Source organism: Trachurus japonicus, chromosome 23 (genome assembly GCF_045865225.1).
Source record: "Trachurus japonicus isolate A0001 chromosome 23, Traja_1.0".
NCBI classification, from domain to species: domain Eukaryota; kingdom Metazoa; phylum Chordata; class Actinopteri; order Carangiformes; family Carangidae; genus Trachurus; species Trachurus japonicus.
In genome coordinates, this window is record NC_140929.1 from 12,872,471 (window position 1) to 12,892,001 (window position 19,531).

General features: G+C 41.9%; 1 protein-coding gene across 1 annotated transcript; it reads right to left on the reverse strand.

The window, feature by feature from the left end:
- Positions 1-383: 383 nt before the first annotated feature.
- Positions 384-17,075, reverse strand: LOC146962659 (uncharacterized). The gene is made up of 24 exons (XM_085768974.1): positions 16,741-17,075; positions 14,867-15,069; positions 14,490-14,594; positions 13,706-13,801; positions 12,633-12,743; positions 11,552-11,675; positions 10,738-11,170; positions 10,406-10,473; positions 10,076-10,322; positions 9,761-9,927; positions 9,143-9,365; positions 8,899-9,035; positions 8,640-8,731; positions 8,206-8,363; positions 7,968-8,113; positions 6,647-6,899; positions 6,445-6,560; positions 6,084-6,318; positions 5,830-5,969; positions 5,485-5,734; positions 3,707-3,837; positions 3,344-3,596; positions 2,166-2,272; positions 384-1,216 (listed from the first exon to the last, which is right to left on the reverse strand). Exons 1-24 carry the CDS (start codon positions 16,778-16,780, stop codon positions 1,209-1,211), a joined length of 3,843 nt encoding a protein of 1,280 aa, XP_085625100.1. The 5' UTR covers positions 16,781-17,075; the 3' UTR covers positions 384-1,208.
- Positions 17,076-19,531: the final 2,456 nt, after the last annotated feature.

The window sequence follows — 19,531 nt, forward strand, 5'->3', positions numbered from 1 at the left end:
ACATTTATCGTATCCTACAGTTTTTATCCAATGAGGAGAGAGAACCATGCAAACAGTTGTGTGCCAGTCCAAAGACGCCGTGAGTTCAACATCAACTGTTATGGTGCGTTCAAGGAAACTCTTCTTTCTATTGCATCTTTTTCTCCCACTTAAGTTAGCATGCTAACAGCAGCTAGTTGACACTTTCCGATAGCGAGTCGCTGCATCCTCCAGTCTGTCCAAGAGTTAGCGCTAGGGGTGTAGGAGAAAACTATAGCACCTTTATTGGACACTACTTAAGAAATGTTTATTTTTTACTGTGTTTTACTGTTGTAGCATTAATGCCTGTCTTTTATAAAAAACAATCAATAACGACCGGATCACTTACTTCTGCTTTAATATAGATATTTTACACAAAAATAATCACAACTTAATTCCCATTTCAAGTTTCTTTTAATGGATTTGACAAAACGTCAACATGTTTGAGGAAAAATGTACTATATTCAAAGTGTAACCTATTTAAAGAAAACTGGAAAACTTTCGAACATATATGTAAACAGTCATTTAAATAAATAAAACCCAAGTTCAACTCGTATTGATAACAAAATTTAAATAAGATAAACTTAAATACTTCAACTTTAACCTCTCAACACTTGGATCCCAAACGTTACAAAAACAAGTGCAAAGACAGAAGATTAAACAGTTAAGACCAAAAAACAAATAGGCTGTAGTTGTAGGCCTTGTGTGTATTTCTTTTTTGCTTGTACTTTGATTCAGTCACTTAAAGTTCAAGTACAAAATATTTAGTATTAGAAAAAAAACCAAAAACCAAAAAAAAAAAACATGTTTTCTGGGAGAGAACAACATTTTCTGTGACTCTCACCAGGTCAAAATCAGTAATTCTAGTTTTTTCCCTCAAGCCCTGAGCATCCTCGTTTTAGTAGCATGGCTCTATTGTCAGTAATCACATTGACACTCTAACTGAGGGACACAAACGCACACGTGGACACTACATTACAGACAAATAGGTCTTGTCCGTCTGAAGAATGTAAAAGTATCTGAAGAATCTACAGAGGCAAATGTAAATTCCAGTGAGCCTGGACAGGCTTTCTTCTGTTGTCTGTAAACAACTGCACACCACAGCAGCAAGCATCAGTTTCTGCATTTATGTCCTTGTTGCTCTTCCTCTGAATCTGTGCCGTGTCGTCTTAATGATGAATGCGACTGCTTCATGACTCTGTTAGACAGAAAAAATTGAATTGTAAACATCACTGATAATATTTATGACTGACAGTAACACATTTCAAAATGGGAACGTAGACTAATATGGCATTGGCTCTACAGTGTCTCTTTGTGTAGGTGGTGATATTTACAGTCAGTAACATGAATATGAATATTTGTCTGTTAATTATTTAGCTAGAGTCAAAAGACAGTTAGCAAAGCATAAACACTGGAAACGAGAATAAACTGCAAGCGTTGCAGCTGCAGGGATGATAATGACATAAATTTAGCTACGTCACATAAAACGGACATCTTTCACTATAGTTTCAACGTTTTAGCTGAATGTGAATATGACACAGATGTGCGAGACAAGAAATATAACTTTCAGCCATGTAAGCAATTAAATGTGGAGGCAATGAAGGCCATGTGTTATGGATATGGTGGGCTGTAATTATATTATGTCAATAATCCAACCGATAAAGGGGAAGTTATCCGGTACTCTCTCTGTGTCATTATCAGTGTGTGTGTGTGTGTGTTGTGCTGAATGAAGGTAAACAAATGATGGCAAATTCTGTTAATGATGACCTGGCAGTGGCTGAGATGCAGAAGACACACATCCAGTGTGAACCCACAATGCACATATGATGCAGGCGGTGTATTCATGAAGCTAAATCATTTCATTTATTCATTCAATTCTTCATCCAGCTCTCAGCAAGAAAACAAACATATTTGCAAAACTGTAAAATGTGTCTTTTGAAAGCTGTTTAACTAATAGTGCTGAAGTAATAATAGAAACATGCGTACAGCAAAGTAACGCAAAGTGTACCCACATAAAAATACACAACAGACATTTACTGTATATCCTCCTGGCTTTAGTTTTTCTTTTCAATTTCAAAAGGCCAAAGAGATGCTAAATGTTAATGCTAAATGATGGAAAATCTCAGTGAGGCACGTTGACTACTTACCTACGACATCAGCTGTATCATCAGCCAGGGGGTCAGAGTTCATCCCGTACTTGCTGCCAAATATCTGCACCAACTGGTCAAAGTATTTGCACTCCTGCTTGTCTCCTCTAGAAATATGAGACACAATGTAAGAACTAGTCAGGCAGAGGCAGAAAATCATGTTATATTATAAGATCAGCTACTGCTAGGAGGGTAAAAACATGTTTGGATGAGACAGCTTTAAGAATGTGGGTGTTTAGACTGTTGGGTTGGATTTTCCTTTAAACACTGAACTGATAAAATCGGACCATTATAGCCTTATGACTATTGATTAGAGCTGGACACTTAATGTTTACTGAATAACGTTCTCTTTCATTGATTACGCTATTATTTAAACAATGTGATAACTGAGCTGAAATTTCCTGTTGAATGATGAGATGGAATAAAGCATTGGTGTTACAAAGGACACAGGATGTTTAGAGTGATTTATACTTTTACATTATGAAGAAAGAAAGACAATCAGATGTTTTTTGCTATGATTTTATGTTATGTAGAAAACAAGTTTATTCAAGCTAGTCTTATAAATTTGTTTTGTATTTATTTACCAATTATAATTACTCAAGTATGTGTGATGCACTTGTGTGTTAAAGGGAGACACTGGACACCTTGTTCGTGAGAAAAAGTCATTCTCTTGTAACAGTTGTATGACCAGAGAGGCCCAAAAGTTGATAGAAACCAGAGAGGATAGGGAGAAGAACGATGGAGGTCCTTGAACGTGTCAGAAGTGAGAAAGTTAAAGCTACCAGAATAAAGAAGGGCCGGAAACAGAGTATGGAGGTTTCTTTTTTCAGGGCGCTGTCTCTGAGGATTGGATGGATCATGTGCCAAAGAGGCTGGGACCAGCCTGTGCACCAACGAAGTGAGAGCTAAGTCTAAACCAATAGAATTAATTACACACACATAGTGCAAAATAAATTATGTATGTGTATGTAACGGTTTCGTTTATCGTCATTCTCTCTGTGCTGGTGGTTGCAGATCACTGCTTGCAGACTGCGATTTCCTAATCAAAGACGATCCGTGTACAAAGTTCTTTGTAATTATCCAATTTAATAAATAATAATTCCTCTCTCAAATAAACCAACACGCCTGACAAGACCTTCACTGTCCTCCCCCCCTGGACACCAAGCACCTGTACTTACTTTCTGCCCTCCAGGAAGTGTCTGAAATTGGCCCTCAGCCTTTTTATCCTGGTCTGACACTGTTCAGGTGTACGCAGGTAGCCCTGGCTGGCCATGACCTGAGAGATCTGGATGAAGATATGTTTGTTTTTGGTGCAGCCCTTCAAGTTGTTCTGGATCTCCTCGCTCCCCCAAATGTCCAGGAGGGCCTCGGTCTCCCCGTCGCTCCAGGCCAGCTTCGTGCTGTCACCCACCCACTGGTTATTTGAGGCAACTAAGAGAAGAGAGTTCACAGATTAAGACGAATGGCATGATTCAAATAATACGGAATAAGAAAAAGCCATAGACAGGTATATATACACACAGGTTGGTAAACTGCTTCACCTTTCTTTTGGCCGGGTTCAGGTGCACTTTCTTCTGGCTCATCTGGGACTGAGGTGTCAGTGACCTGGTCGTCTACCTTCAACTCCTTCCTGAAGATTCCCTCCATCTCAGTGAAGAACTTGAATTCCTCCCTGAATATAAAAAAGAAAGAAATTCAAAGTTACCGCCAGACATAAAATATTCAAAGCTACATCCTAAACCATGAAGATGTCAATCGGACAACACAAACAAAAGTCCTGCTTAAGTTTAAAGTCAGACGTGATGTGTCCTTTTACTCTTTCTCACATAAATACTTCAATAAATGCTACTTACGTTATGAAATCTTAAAGGAACTATATGTAAGAAATGTATGACAAGAAGAAATCATAAAATCACCCACTATGTCACCAGAGACTAAGAAACCATGTTCATTCTAAATACTGATCTAACTGACAAGAATAATAAAGCCAGAATATTAGCATTGAAAATTTCTTATTTTATTATAAATCATGTTTATGTTTTGAGTTTGTGTTTTCGTCTGTAGGGCCACCCACCGCTATCTCCCAATAATGAAGTCAGTGGCATTTCAGCATCCAGGTTGCCAGTTTGGACACTGAGCTGCAGCTACGTATAAGCATTGTGGATTATTTTTCCGATGTTACTAACATTAAAAGACTTCGCTTTGACTCAAACACGTCTTGACAAAAGCAGAAACGAACCAGGATCTGCATAGGAGATGTGTTTGAAAGATGGAGACAGCTGAAAGCGGAGAAGAACTTAGAACCACTAACCGGAGTGGCTAATTTTCTTCTGGACACACACCTAACTTTCTGCACAATAATCTGTTTTCCCAGTGCATGTATACATCTTTATCCGGGTCATTTCGTTCTATTACTACATCATTGCAGTTCCGGTGGCGTACTGACCATCGCGTAATGACTGTGTGAGTGAGTCTAAGGGTACCATAGCCACAAAAACCTGGAGCAGGGCAGAGGTTAACGTGTGGGTATCTGGCAGCCTCGAGTTGGGGAATCTGACTGCAGCAACAGTTTTGGCCACAGTCTTACATATAGCTCCTTTAAAGCAGAAGTAAGCGATATTTTTGTGTTAATATAAGTCTTAAATAGTTATGTCTTCTGACAGCAATCACTTACATAGAGTGTTTGGTCTGAAACATGGGTCTGTCAGTCCCTCTGCTCTGCTCTGAGCCGAGGAGAAAACTTTTCTTGTATCCTACAATTTTTATCCAATGAGGAGAGAGAACGGCATGAAGGGCTGTGTGTGCATCCAAGGGATGCGCGTGAATGTGGTGACATAGGGCCGAGAACTAATAGATCCATGACGAGGGCGGGGGCTGCTAACTCCGTCGGCTGACAAGAAGTTATGGTGCGTTCAAGGCAACTCGTAACTCGTGATTTTCCGACCTGTGAAGTCGTACCAGTTCGATCTGGTGCGAGTTCACGGGTCGGAAGTTACGAGTGGCCGTTATAGTGCACTTTCACAGGCAACAGGTCGGAGAAACGCGAGTTGCGGGTTGCCTGGAACGCTACAAAGTCGTAAGTCGTGACTTGAAGCTGTAATTCACAGTTTCAAAAGCCTGTCTGGAACGCAGCATTAGCCAAAACGACCGGATCGCTTACTTCTGCTTTAAATCTTGTCATTTACTGTTAAAGAAAAGCTGTTTTGTTGTATTTGTGAACACCATCTGATAAAGAGCGGACATGAGTGCTTTCAAATCACCTGATGGTGCAGCAACACGCTTTATAAAAAGTAAGAATCATAGTTTTGTCTTCACTGACTTTTCATGGAGGAAGCCGTGTTTGAGGCGCTTAATGCGGGTGTAGCACTGCTCTGAGGTCCTCATGAACCCTCGGTCGTTCATCTTCTCCGAGATGTACTCGAACACGTGTCGGTTCTTCAGGCAGCCCTTCAGGGTGAGCTGGACGTCGTTTTCTCCCCAGATCTCCAGCAGGATGCGAGTCTCCTGGTCCGACCAGGGCATCTTTCTGCTCAGGTCGGCCAGCAGGTGGCTGGTCGACGGCTGCTCGTCTACAAGTCGGAACAACGGCCTCGTGTTAATTAATGCTGCGATGACATTAGTAATGACAAAATCTGCACAAGTGGATTTGATCATTTAGCCCTACACAAGTCGGTTTCCTTGTCAATGAGTGATTGCAAGGTGGCGTCCAAGGCAGCACTGTCCACATCGGGATACAAAGACTCGTCACCAAGCACTGGAGCCAGGAGATGGAAGTATCGGAACACTGTGGGACGTCCTCCACTTCTACAAAGAGTGAAACAAAGGTAAGTACTGTAAGCTGGGAAACGGTGATGTAAATCATTCATCTGACAATCCACACAACACAATCAGACATTCTTTTTAAAAAAGTTTTTTTACTTCCGGCTGTTGGAGTAACGCCTGTATGTCTTCTTTAGCCTTTTTATCCGTGAGTGGCACTGCTCCGCCGTCCTCAGGTATCCCAGGGCGGCCATTTTCTCCGCCATGTCGGCGAATATGTGCCCGTTGCGGACGCAGGTTTTCAGGCTGTGCTGCACGTCGTCTGCAGCCCACAGCTCGACCAGAGCCACCGTCTCCTGCTCCGACCACACCGTGTTCAGGCAATCCATCCCTACTGCAAGGGGGACATAAAAAGACACCGGGCCTGTGATTGGATGTTTATCCGACGGAGCTTTTCTGCTGCTGCTATGAATGATGAAATGAAATGAAATGAAATGAATGAACCTGACTCTGACTCTACCTAGATCCTGTTCCGGCTGTTCGTCTCGTTCTTCGAACTCATCAAGAGAAGCTGCTTCTTGTCCCAGTATTTGTTCCAGTTGGTTGTAGAATCTGTAATCTACTCTTCTCCCACATCTAAAAATGTGTGAGAAATATGAACCGTTACTACCACGAGGTCACTTTATATCTACAAAACACACCAACAGTTCAAAGGATCTCACTTCTTTCTGTCGTAGCACTGTCGAAAGTTGTTCCTCAGGGACTTGACCTTCCAGCGGCACTGCTCTGACGTCTTGGAGAAGCCGAGGTCGTGCATTCTCTCGGCGATGTCGGCGTAAACGTGCCCGTTGTGGACGAAGCCCCTCATCGCCCTCTGAACGTCCTCTTCACCCCAGATATCCATGAGCGCCACTGTCTCCTCGTCGGACCAGGTGCTGGTTCCCGATCTTTCTGTTGGCACGGCGACGTCTCCGTCTGTCAACACAAACGCAGTACTCGTCACTGCCTGCAGTACTGCTGTGAAACTACAACACTGTCCTATTTTTTACAGTTTAACATTATCCACATTATAAATGCCATATGCATACTATATATTTATTTACAACTCAGCCTGTGTGGAGGTACTGAACAAAATCCATTAATAATCTAAAATGCATAATATTGCACACTGATTAACTACACTAAAATCCATTACAATTTACATAATTTATAGTTTATTATATATTTTTTATTATATTTTTTCCTATATGATATATTAAGGACTGATTATTATTATTAATGTGGAAGGGGCAACTCAAAGAATCTGAAATCTGTCATTACAGGTGTCAGGCCAATGTGTGTGAGAATCATGAATGAGAATGAAAATGAAATGCAAATATTTGCTTTGGAAATCCATTTATAGTGTGCGGCTGTGCGCCCCCTAAATTTTCTACTTGCAATTTCTAATGATTATACCTTGAGATGTGACATTATTACAAAAAATTGTTCACTGTATTGAATGTGTCATATTTAATTCTGTTGTATTTATTCGCGCTTTGTGGGATGATCTGCGGCCCCCTCTATGTCATGTGGTGTATTCCTATTGGATCATGCAGGCCTACCAGCCTACTAAAGAGACTGGCCTTCAGTCCCCCTGTTTGACATCCTGAAGAAGGTTAAACAACCGAAACGTTGGCCTTTTAACAATAAATAATACTGCAAGTAAGAAGAAAGTGTGCGGGAGATTCTTTGCCTAAAATTTTAAGTTAGGGGCCATTATGCTCTTTGTAAAAAAAAAAGTTAGTCTGGTGCCTTGGAACATATTCTAAAATCCTCATTTTTGCACCTGACTAACCATATACAAGCCAAACAAGTCATTCAACAGTTGCACTATATGTGACACAAGTGCAAGAATGCCATATAGAAATCTAAGCGGGATGTTAGCATACAACAATCACATATACAGTACAGTATGTTCTTACAAGCATCTGGAAATGCTTTGTTATTTTGTACTTAGACGACTCCAATCACAACACATATTGATCACATTAGTGGATATTCTACCTGTTTCTGTCACTGATTCACCATTGGAGTCCTCTGATATCTCGATGGAGTCGGTAACCACGGCGGCGGACGTCGACGGCTGCTTCTCCAGGATTTGTTCCAGCAGGTCGTAAAATTTGAAATCGATTCTATCAGTCCCAGACGAGCTGCAGACGGCAAAGTCAGTTGCATTAACTCACACACACACACATACACATAAACACACACACAAAACAAATAACCATGTGCAGATTTTTACCTCATATTTTCCTGACACTGGCGATAGTTTGCTTTTAGCCGCTTGATCCTGGTGTGGCACTGGTCTGCGCTGCGGGAGTAACCGTGGGCGCCGAGCTTCTCGGATATTTCCGTAAAAATGTGACCATTATGCGAGGAGCGTTTGAGGCTCTGCTGGACCTGGATGCAGGTGAAATCCATATTAATATTTGAAATCACTTTGACAATCAGACTGATGATGATATCGTGCACATGCATCCTCTGGTACAACACCACCATGTACTGGAGCTGATTGGATGCTTCTTGAGCTCAAACTTTAACTTTAAATCACAGTCAAGAGGATTTAGAGTTTCATTTAGTTTGGTTTCAAATCAAACTTTTCTCAGAAGTTCAAATATTAAATTCAAGTCCATTACAGTTCAAATGCAGGATGTTCATTATGTTACTGTCCTCTACCTGTGTGTCTCCCCAGATCTCCAGAAGGATGACTGTCTCCTTGTCTGACCAGGGGACTTTCTTCCTGTCCTCCTGAATTCCCACAACAGAGTCTGAAGAGACAAAAATAAAAATCTGATATACAGTAATAATTACCCATTCATTTCATTGTAGATCGCTGGACAACCAACTACAACTGCTGCTGATTTAACATTTTACTATTTCCTTTTTTCATTATTATCATTATTAGTCATGCAGCTCTTGTTGTCTGTGTGTTTACCGGGGTAGGCAGGAACGTCGCTGTCTTCAGGCTCCTCTGGTATTTCATCCAGCTGCGGCACTGAGGCAAAGTCCTTCACCAAAATTCTTCCCAGTTCATTGTAAAACTTACACTCGACATGCCCCTGTCCTTTCAGGCTACAGTGTGAAGATAAAAAACGATCAAATCACATACAGTAGATAATAATCAACAAAATTGATTGTTCTGTCTTTCTCCCCCTTTTTTGTTGCAAACACGCACGTACTTGTTTTGGTAACATTGCCTGAAGTTTGACTTGAGCCTTTTCAGCCTCGTCTGGCACTGCTCTGGTGTTCGAGAGAAGCCCTGGGCGGCCATCTTGGTGGATATGATGGAAAAAATGTGTCCGTTTCTGTGCATCCCTCTCAGCTCCTGCTGCATCTTGTCTTCAGCCCACGTGGTGATGAGGGTCAACGTCTCCCGGTCTGTCCATGGAACACTTCTAGTCCCTTGAAAAAACCCATGACATATTGTTTTGTAGAATAAAAAGTATAATAATAGTACTTGAATGTTTCATTTTGATCAATCTATGTGATATTGTCGGTTTATTGTTGAGCTTTGGGAAGAAAATACAGTCAAAAGGGTTGAGTTGAATCTAAAGTTAAAGAATAAAGTAAATGCAGATATTACATTTTAACTTCATATTGTATTTATTATTATATATTTCAGTTTTCTTTCATTTAAAAAGGACAGCATAGGATAGAACCTAGGAACACATCATCTAAACCTTTATAACATTGTCTAAAAAATGTATAATGCCTGATATAAATAAATAAAGAATAAAGAATATGCGGCTTTATAACTCCAAATTATGTTACTAAACAGAGGTTTATATGTATCGTACCTATGTCCACACGGCTCGCATGGCCGAGAAACTGCAAGTCCTCTTCGCCATCGTCTTCCTCGAGGACGTCCTCAACATCGTAGGTGAGCTCAGGTAAAGCCGAAGGAGCCGAGGAGCCGAGGACTGACTCCAGCCGCTCGTAAAATTTACCCTCGAGCCTCGAGTTTCTTTTGGTGGTGGATCAAGGACAAGACGACAGGCATTTAGTCAGAGAATCGCTACAATTATTTCACAAATTCTGTTTTGTACTAGTCAAATTTCATAAGATTGGACATCATCTACTGAACCATGTGGGTTGAAGTGACTAAAACCCACCTGTTGTTCTGCCGGAAACATTTCTTCAGTCGTTTGATCCTGGTCTGGCACTGCTCAACCGTTCGCATGTATCCCCTCTCTGCCATCTTCTGTGCGATTTGTGTGAATATGTGACGGTTTTTTAAGCAGCCCTTCAAAGCCCGCTGCATCGAGTCTTTGCCCCAAATGTCGAGCAGATGGAGCGTCTCCTGGTCCGACCAGGGAACCTTCATGTCCGTCACAACTGGCAGTGAAGTTTCCTGAGAGTCTGGAAAAATACAAAAAAATAAGTTAATTACAAAACTGAGATTAAAGATAAAGAAAAGTGTGTGTGGATCCAGCGATACAGACCTGTATAATCTCCCCATATTGAGATTAGAGGAGATTCCCCTGAATTCTCATCGTCCAACGAGGAATCCCTGTAAAGATGGAAAACACCACCACTGACAAGTATGATGTGTTGGCTTATGTAATATTTATATTGTGGTTGGGAGGAAACATAATGTTCATGATATATCATGAATGAAAAGGGATGGAAGGACTGAGACTGAGGATTTAAAGCCAAGACAGTGAAGCAATAAAAACTTGGCTTTCATGTCTCTGTGTGTGTGTGTGTGTGTGTGTGTGTGTGTGTGTGTGTGTGTGTGTGTAACCACTGAGCAAAATGTTTCTGGAAATCTTACAAGAAAGCTGCCGCCTCCGCAGGCTGCTTGGCGGGAACGTCTTCACCTCCGCTCAGCTTCCTCTTCCTGTGAGCCCTCGCTCCTCTCAGGCCTCGGACGTCCCCATTGGTCGCCAAGTCCGTGTCCGCACCCTCATTAGATGCGGTGAGGTCTATGGTTTCATCACAGTTTTGCCCTTTCCTCTCCTGAGAAACGTCCCCTCCTCTACAGTCCTTTGTCTCCTTGAGTCTTTGTCCGATTGCCTCGGCGCTCCTCCTGCCCGGCCTCTCGGGGCAGCTTGTGTTGATGGGAGCGTCGAGACTCTCTTTGTGCTCTGGAGAGGTCGAGTCTTTGAGAGCAGGTGAGCAGGAGGTGGTGTCGGTGACAGCTTTGGCCCCGGGAGGTAGCGACAGGGAGGAGAGGATGCAGTCGTCCATCGGTAATAATCTAGGATCTAATGTTGAGAGGAAGGAAGGATAATTAGCTCCTGGTTTGGTTCAAACATAAATCATTGAGAAAGAAACAACTGACAAACATGTCCAAACCGTCATTGAACTGAATGCAAAGAGAGAAGCTGGTTGTTCTCAGTGCACCTGCATTTTCTTGTCTAAAAGTAATGCCTCATTAGCTGTTTGATGACAAACTACAGGAAGTAACTTTTATTTAGGAGAGGTGGATAATTAGGCAAAGGAACAATAGATAGATAGATAGATAGATAGATAGATAGATAGATAGATAGATAGATAGATAGATAGATAGATAGATAGATAGATAGATAGATAGATAGATAGATAGATAGATAGATAGATAGATAGATAGATAGATAGATAGATACCTTTCTCTTCAAAGTGACCAAGGTTTCTGTGGTGTTCAAGTATGGCCTTCATGTCCTCTGGCGGGAAGAGGGATTGTAAACATTCGTCTAGGAATGACGGAGCGTCTCCAAGCAAGGCTGCCAGCTGAGGAGCGAGATCAAGTTACTAGTTTTAGTCATTTAGGCTTCATTCCTAATGCTGGTTATTGTTTACGCTGCAGAGAGGCCGGACAGAAGAATGAGTTCATTTACAGCAGCACCTTCATTTGTTAAGAGCTTATGTTTTCCTTTCTTAAACACATATTTGGTTTTTCTAGACACTTGACCAGGATCACATTACAATCTCATGTGGTCTCCATAAGAAATAATTCATGTAAATGTTTTTTTTTTTTTTTTTACATCTTTACCTATAGTGCCTGAGAGCTTGTTATCTAGTTGTGTTTTAGTGTCTGTCTCCTGTAACAAAGGGAGAGAGGAGGAGACAGTCCACTGGGACACTGTGCTGCACCTGCGCCCAGTTAACCCTCCTCTATATCTGTCTCTGGGTCAGTGGTGCAGACCGATGAGCCGCAGCACTGAGCCCGTGTGCCACAGTCAGCCTGAAAATAGGGGGCTGCTCGGTTTGAAGTCATGCCAAGGCCGTTTCCCCGATGATGAACTGTTTTGTGTTGCATTCGGATTCATAATGGTGGTGGAATAAAACGCACAGGCACAACAAGTGGAGCAGACCTCCCACAGGGCCCAGGCAACTCCCCAGGTAGCCTTTCGCTTCAGCACTGCAGTGGGTAGGTGTCAAACTGGGGATGTAACAGTAGCCAAAACGAGACCTGTTACATAAGCATGACTGTCAGCAGCAAATCGCTGCAGAGTGGCTATGAAAAGACATATTCTCTTAAGTGATAGTTGCACTAAAGACGACATTTAGAGCTGCCACAATGTGTTCGCTTCTTTCTCTGAGTGTAAAATATACATCATATATGTCATAGCAATTCAGCACTGCGTTAATCAGATAAACACATCTAATTATAACAACTATAATTAACATATAATCATTATTTTATCACTATTGCTGTATAAGTGGCTGTTAAAGGAAACACAATACCTGTGTGAAGTCTGGGACTGGCAGCAGCTTGTCCAGTCTCGATATGAACTCCCACACCAGCATCTCGAGTGCTGCGTCGTACTTTGGCCCGAAATACACTGGGAAAATTTCCTACAAATGAGAGACAGGCGGACTAAGAGAGAGGGCAGATCCATTTAGGATGAGTGTGTGAAGAGGCTGTTTGCTTCCCTTAAAGCAAAACTGTCCTTGATGCCGGTGGGTGCAGCTCCTCTGATTTTTTTTTTTTTTGCTGCACCAGCGTGTGTCTCAACTTGGTGAGCTTTTAAAACATTAGAATATAGTTTTAGGGAAACTTGGATTGTGCAGTTTGATTAACTAAGCCATTATCCTTCTAATTATAATGAGTACAGTTAAATAAAATTAAAAAGACAATCCTGGTCTGAATAGCACATTGTGCACAGTTTCTATCAGCAGTCAAGTGTAGCTTTGATTTTTTCATTTTACCATTTTGAGGTAGAAATGTGTGGAGGAAAATTTGGAGTGATGTTCTTAAACTGCTTAGTATTACAAAATGTTATATCGCGTCACATATCGGTTGGGTTCATGGTTTCAAGCCGTTGATGCCAAGTTCTGACCCGGCCATCTGTGAGCCTCAGCAGAGATCCACATTCATCAGACCGGGCTCGGTTTTACCATCTTCCACTGTCCAGTTTTGGAGCCTGTGCCCACTGCAGCCACAGATTTTATGTTTTTGGCTGACAGCAGAGGAACCCAACGTGGTCGTCCGCTGTTGTAGCCCATCTGCCTCGTGGTTGGATGTGTCGTGTGAATTCTGAGCTGCTTCTTGTAAAGACAAGTGATCTCTTACACACCACCCTGAGTAAAAAAAACACTCTAGAGACTGTTGGGTGTGAAAGTCCCAGGAGATCAACAGGTTCAGAAAACACAAAACAGGCCTGTCTGGCACCAACACGGTCAAAGTCTGAGATCACATTATTTGGTGTGAACATTAGCCTGACCTGTACCTGCAGGGTTTTAAGCGGTGTTGTGTTGACCGCCTGACTGGCTGATGAATAAGCAGGTTGCTACATACCGAGAAAATGCCGTCTCACCTCAAAAAAATCTTTTCTTTCAGAGGGATCCTCCAGTAACGAGTGCACCAACTCCACAAAGTTCACTTCAGACTCCTCCACCTGGTTGATGGTGACCTAATAAACACACACAATATAAGCACGATACTATTTAAAGAGGAACTATGCAAGTCCAGTCGCTTTCCCGCTGTTTTGCTAACCCTCCTCTTGGCTATGTGCATTTGTTTACACTGAAGCCTGCAAGAATCAACAGAGCGGTACATAACGTTATATATCATATACGATGTTACAACATTCATATTTGTGTAGTTTAATCTGTCATAAACAAGAGATTACGGTTTACGGGATGTGTTTGTGTTAGGTAAGCCATTTGTTAAACCATCACATTTACTCCAATTAAGGTAAAAATGTAGCATAGTTAAAGCCGCCCCTTTATGCCGTTCTCTCTCCTCATTGGATAAAGGTTGTAGGATACAAGGAAAGTTTTCTCCTCGGCTCACAGCAGAGCAGAGTGACTGACAGACCCGTGTTTCAGAACAAACACTCTATGTAAGTGATTGCTGTCGGAAGATAGAACTATTTAAGACTTATATTAACACAAATATTCCGCTTACTTCTGCTTTAAGCTACAAATCCTGCATAGTTCCTCTTTAAAACAAGGGAATTGAAAACAGTAATAGGCCATATCATGATATAACATTGACCACATTATGATTATTTCTTTCAGTGAAAGAGAACGAGAGGGATTTTGTAAATGTAAACCCTCTAACCAGAGTCGTGTGTTTTCCTGCTACAGTTTACTTACATGGTGATCCTTGGCAGTGCTCGCGGGAGCTTTAATTCTGTCCAGGTGTGGCTGAATAGCCTGCAGATCCACTGGGTGCTCGCTCCGACACATCTCCAGGACCAGCTGGTGGTACACAAAAACAGATCCAAAACATCACAATAAAACAGATGTAGTGGCTTTGACTCTCTTTTCTCTGTGACTTGAATTGTACATAGTCATGTCTGACCTGTTGCGACGCTACCTTTACAACAATACTGGTTACCTCGACTACTTTTGTTGTTTTATTTGAGGTTTTAATTCTCATTATGTAGAAACTACTGCTGATATCATTAATATGAAACCAGTTGGTATAATTAGTTTCATCTCGGTGTGACTGGACAGTGAATATTACACACCCTGGCCCTGAGTCCCAGGATGAGCTGAGCCCTCTGACTGTAGCTCATCAGCTCTGGGACCAGCTCTGTCACCATGGTAACAAACTCCTCCAGCATCCCATAGTGATCCACAAGTCCCTGCTGCACAATTTGCCACACTGCAGCTGATAAAAGCTGCAAGGGCGGGGCCAGGAGGCGTAGGTAACGGAGAGGAAGATCATTACCTGAGGCGGAGGAGAGAAGAAGCAGAAGAAAAAGAAAACAAGAGTGAGAATGAACAAATAGAGACAGGTGTTTGATTTAAACATTAAATAACCAGGTCTCACGTCACAACTTAAAGTTGATTTGCAAGCAAAATGATCAATTTTAAGGATGTGAGCTACTGTGACAGAGGCCAAATTGTGACGGCTGGTCTGACTGGATCAGGTGGACGCCGAAAGTGCAGGTGTAGTTGGATGCTCTAATGAAGGACAATCAGTGTGAACCAGAGACAAGGTCACTGGCATCTAAAGCTCAGTGATGTGTCAGGGGAGCAGAGACTAGCCTGTGCTGTGTGATGCTAGATGAGCTATACTGTAGTGCAAACTGCTGAAGAAGCTAATGTTAGATCCAATAGAAAGGTTTATGGGGTTATTATACAGTAGGAGTGTGTGCAGCTGCAGACCAGTCAGTGCCCACATTGACCCCTGTTGTCCTGCTCCTGTGTGATGCTTTGGAGAAACCTTGGGTCTTTCCATTCATGTGGATCTCACTTTGCTAAGTTTACTCCTTCATCAAAACCTTATGGCAGTATTCCCTCAATAATTGGGATAAATCTCCCTGCCATCCTGAAAAAAGTGGCTCAGGAACGGTTTGAGGACCTCAACATCCAGTTGAAGGTGTTGTTGACTTGGCCTCCAAAAAAACCCAACCCAGATCTCAGTCTAATCGAGCACCTGTGGGATGTGCTGGACAAACAAGCCCGATCCGCCGCGGCCTCACCTCGCAAATTACAGGACTTAAAGGATCTGCTGCTAACGCCTTGGTGCCAGATACCACAACACACCTTCAGAGGTCTTGCAGAATCCATGCCTCAATGTGTCGGAGCCATGTGTCATAATATTTGGTGGGTCGTCATAATTTTATGGCTGTATTATTATTATCATTCACTATTCATTTATTGTCTATTGACTTTTCCATGTTTCATGCTGAGGCGGCTATGGTTTCAATAGCAATATCTGCAAATGGATGTATGGAGTAGAACTGGTGGATTTACTTATGACTTATTACTTATTTTCATCATTAACAAATCAATCAATTCATATAGCTAGGCTAATTTAATCTTTGAAATATTTGGAAAAAGTGATAGGTAGCTTTACAATAGTTGCAAAGCAGCAGCATCTCACCAAAACACACACACACACACACAGTAGATATCATCACTTCAACCAGCAGTCTGAGTGAACAGCCTCCAGTTTAACTTCATTTCTAGTGAAACAATGACATGATGACAGTCTCTGCTGCTCTCAGGTGCGCTGACAACAGCATCCATCAAACTCACAGCAAAACTCAACAGCACGAACACAGCCTGACACCACCTTAGGCTGCACGGGCTGAGGGATTCTGGGAAATAATAACAGCTCTGAGCGATAATAATAGTAGTAATAGCCTAATAATGTTTTAAAAATCGCACTAAACAAACATTTTATCATGCAACCGCTAAAAACACAAAAAGCAAACATCCTGCACACTGGATCCTGACAAGCTCACTCTCTAGTTACTACAAACACCGGTGGACCATTATACAGCTGTTCATTCCCGTTGTGTGTGGTAAGGTCACTGTAAACTTGCACAGATCAGAGATCATCACAAGACCGACATGGTGATTTTTTTTTCCATTGGGATACAACACGCACCTCCACTGCTTCCACTTTCAGTTCCGTGGTTTATTTCCATTTAGCAGCTGACAGGAAGAAAAAACCCGAACAGACGTCCCCCTCCGGTTGTAGCGACCAGGAACAAAAAAAAAAGAAAACCCACAGTGTCAATATATGAGGGCTAATAAATATAATAATAAAAATCTGCTAATTGCTCTGCGATAAAACGTCCATGAGCGATCGCCAAAGAGCCGCTGCATGCGAGCGCAGTTTTGCTGGAAGCATTGACGGGCTCTTGTTTTTATATTCTCGCGTTGGGGAGGAGAAACAGAACAAAGGTTTCTGGTCTCATCCGCCTCAGTCCAGATCACGGCAAGCCCTCTTTCCTGGTTGGCTGACGAAGACCGGATCAACCAGGCGATTCGGAGCGAGCACCGCTAGATGGCGCCATTGGCTTTCACATCCGGCCAGGGGTCATAGGTCTACTGTATTGTATCCATTAGACTCAAAACTGACACACACACACACACACACACACACACACACACCCTCGCACTTTGATATATTTTGCTTTTCTGGTTACATTATTTAGATTATATGTATTATTAAAACAATTTGTTCATTTTCAAATTAATTCATCAAGTTATATATTTCAAATCTTGCACTGATTGCTTAAATTACAGGCTATGAGAGAGTATGTGTCTTTGTAACTCGTGTGCACCATGTGCACTATTAAGGCAGGGCTCCAGGCTGCCCCTAAATGGAGGCATTTTGCCACTAGAATTTGAGACAGTGCAAGTAGATTTTTCATCTACGTGTGCACGTGCAACCAGTAAATTTGCTGTTCATGTTGTTTAACACTTGTAAAATGTGGAAGAGGTGACACAAAGAATCTGGAATCTGCCATTACAGGTGTCAGTTCAATGTGTGTGAGGATCATGAATGAAAAGGAAATGTGAATATTTGCTTTGCAAGCCGATTTACAGTGCGCACCCCGAAATTTTCTGCTTGCGCTTCAAAATGTTTAAGTTAGGGGCCACTGTGCTCCTAGTAAAACAAAGTTAGTCTGGAGCCCTGCAAGGGTACCTTAATATCAATCAGTCACGGTTTTAATGCCACAGTCTATCTTCATGGTCACAATTTTCTATTCTTGAATGCCAACTTTCAGCAGGACAAATGGTTTTATGAACACAACAGTGGCTCCTACCAGTCACCAGATCTGAATCCAGTTGGGAACTGGGACACAAAATAATGGAGGATTTGCACTGTGAATTTGCACCAGAAAAATCTATATGATTATGGAAGTAACATGCGGACCCGGATATTGAAGGAATGTTTCCAAAGGAGGCCCTACCCAGTAGTATGCAAATGATTGACTTGTTGTGATGCTGGCGCCACAACTCTGCACTTTTTACCTCTCACTAATGCACTAAAGAGTATCTGAGCCAAGAAGTGAGCATAAGAGAGTGGATCAAGTGCTGATAAAACACATCTGCAGGATCAACTGGGGCTCTCTGAGGAGAACCCCCCCCCTCATTTCCATTAGTGAGTTGAATCAAAGCATTCCTCTGAGCAGACCTTTGTCATAAAACTGAGGGGGAAATCTCCAAAACCCAGAATCCCCCCCGAGAGGCTTTGAGTTTTAGCAGAGATGCAACGAAGCATAAACAAAGGGTCACTCATCAGATATGGTTTGATAGGTATGAAAATGATGCAGGCTATACCCGGACCCGACATCACAGCCTCCGTGGTGTATTCAACCTCACTGAACATCTCATCATAGAAACACTGAGGGGATGTCTTTTACACATAATGGTGCTCTTCAGCAGATTTACAGAGACTTGTGCTCTGTAAAACCATAAAAACAGAAGCTTCTCTCCTACTATACCTCAGCACAAGTCCAGTAAAGTCTTGTGTGCATGGCCTACTGTGTGTTCTAGTTAATTCTGCAATGAGACCAATCATACAACAAGAGACACATAAAGATCTGCAACAAGTGGGAAGGCTCCCATCACTATTTCTTGACTTAGAGAGTTAGAGTCCTGGTTGCAACACCATGGACTACAACACCTGGGATATTATGACGAGATGCAATAAACTGATATGAAAAAGAACTTGGGCAAGTTCTTTAAGATTTGCACAACAATGTTTAGTCAGTGTTGCACAGAACACACAGGCTTGGGCTATATTTAGTGGGTGTTTTTATCCAAAGCCAAGTGGGGGAAGACATGAGAATAACCAGTGGGTTTTCAAATATGTGATACTCTACACAGAAGAAGAAAGTTAAAACTTCCAGGTGAGTTGAATTTTAATTTTGAAAACTGGCAAACAACTAAGACATCTGATAAAGCGTCTAGTGCCTTCAGAATAAAAGCGGATTAAACCGATTGTTATCATTTTAGTTGCCATGTAGGCCTATTACAATTTATGAACCCACTAAATCAAACAACACGATACACTTATTAAGTATGGTTTATTGAGAGAAGTTTGACATGTAGGAAATTTTGTTTTTGTTACCAATTTAAATTTTCAGGAGATAGTAATTTTTATTGTGAAGGGCATGCACCGGAAGTATCCGTGTTGTTGCCGTGTTAGCTAGTAGCCAACCAGCTGACACATCATGCATGTGCAAAAAGTTACAAGAATGTACTATGTAACATAAAGCTGAACCTATAACATCCTCTTGGTTATGGTTTTGTAATCTGGCCTCAATTTTTTTTCAGATCAAATTCTTCAAAATAAAAGCACAAGTGCCTGTGAAATGTGGGGCTTTATAGACTCAAATTGAATCAGGTATGGACGCATGAATAAAACTCAAATTGGTTATGAA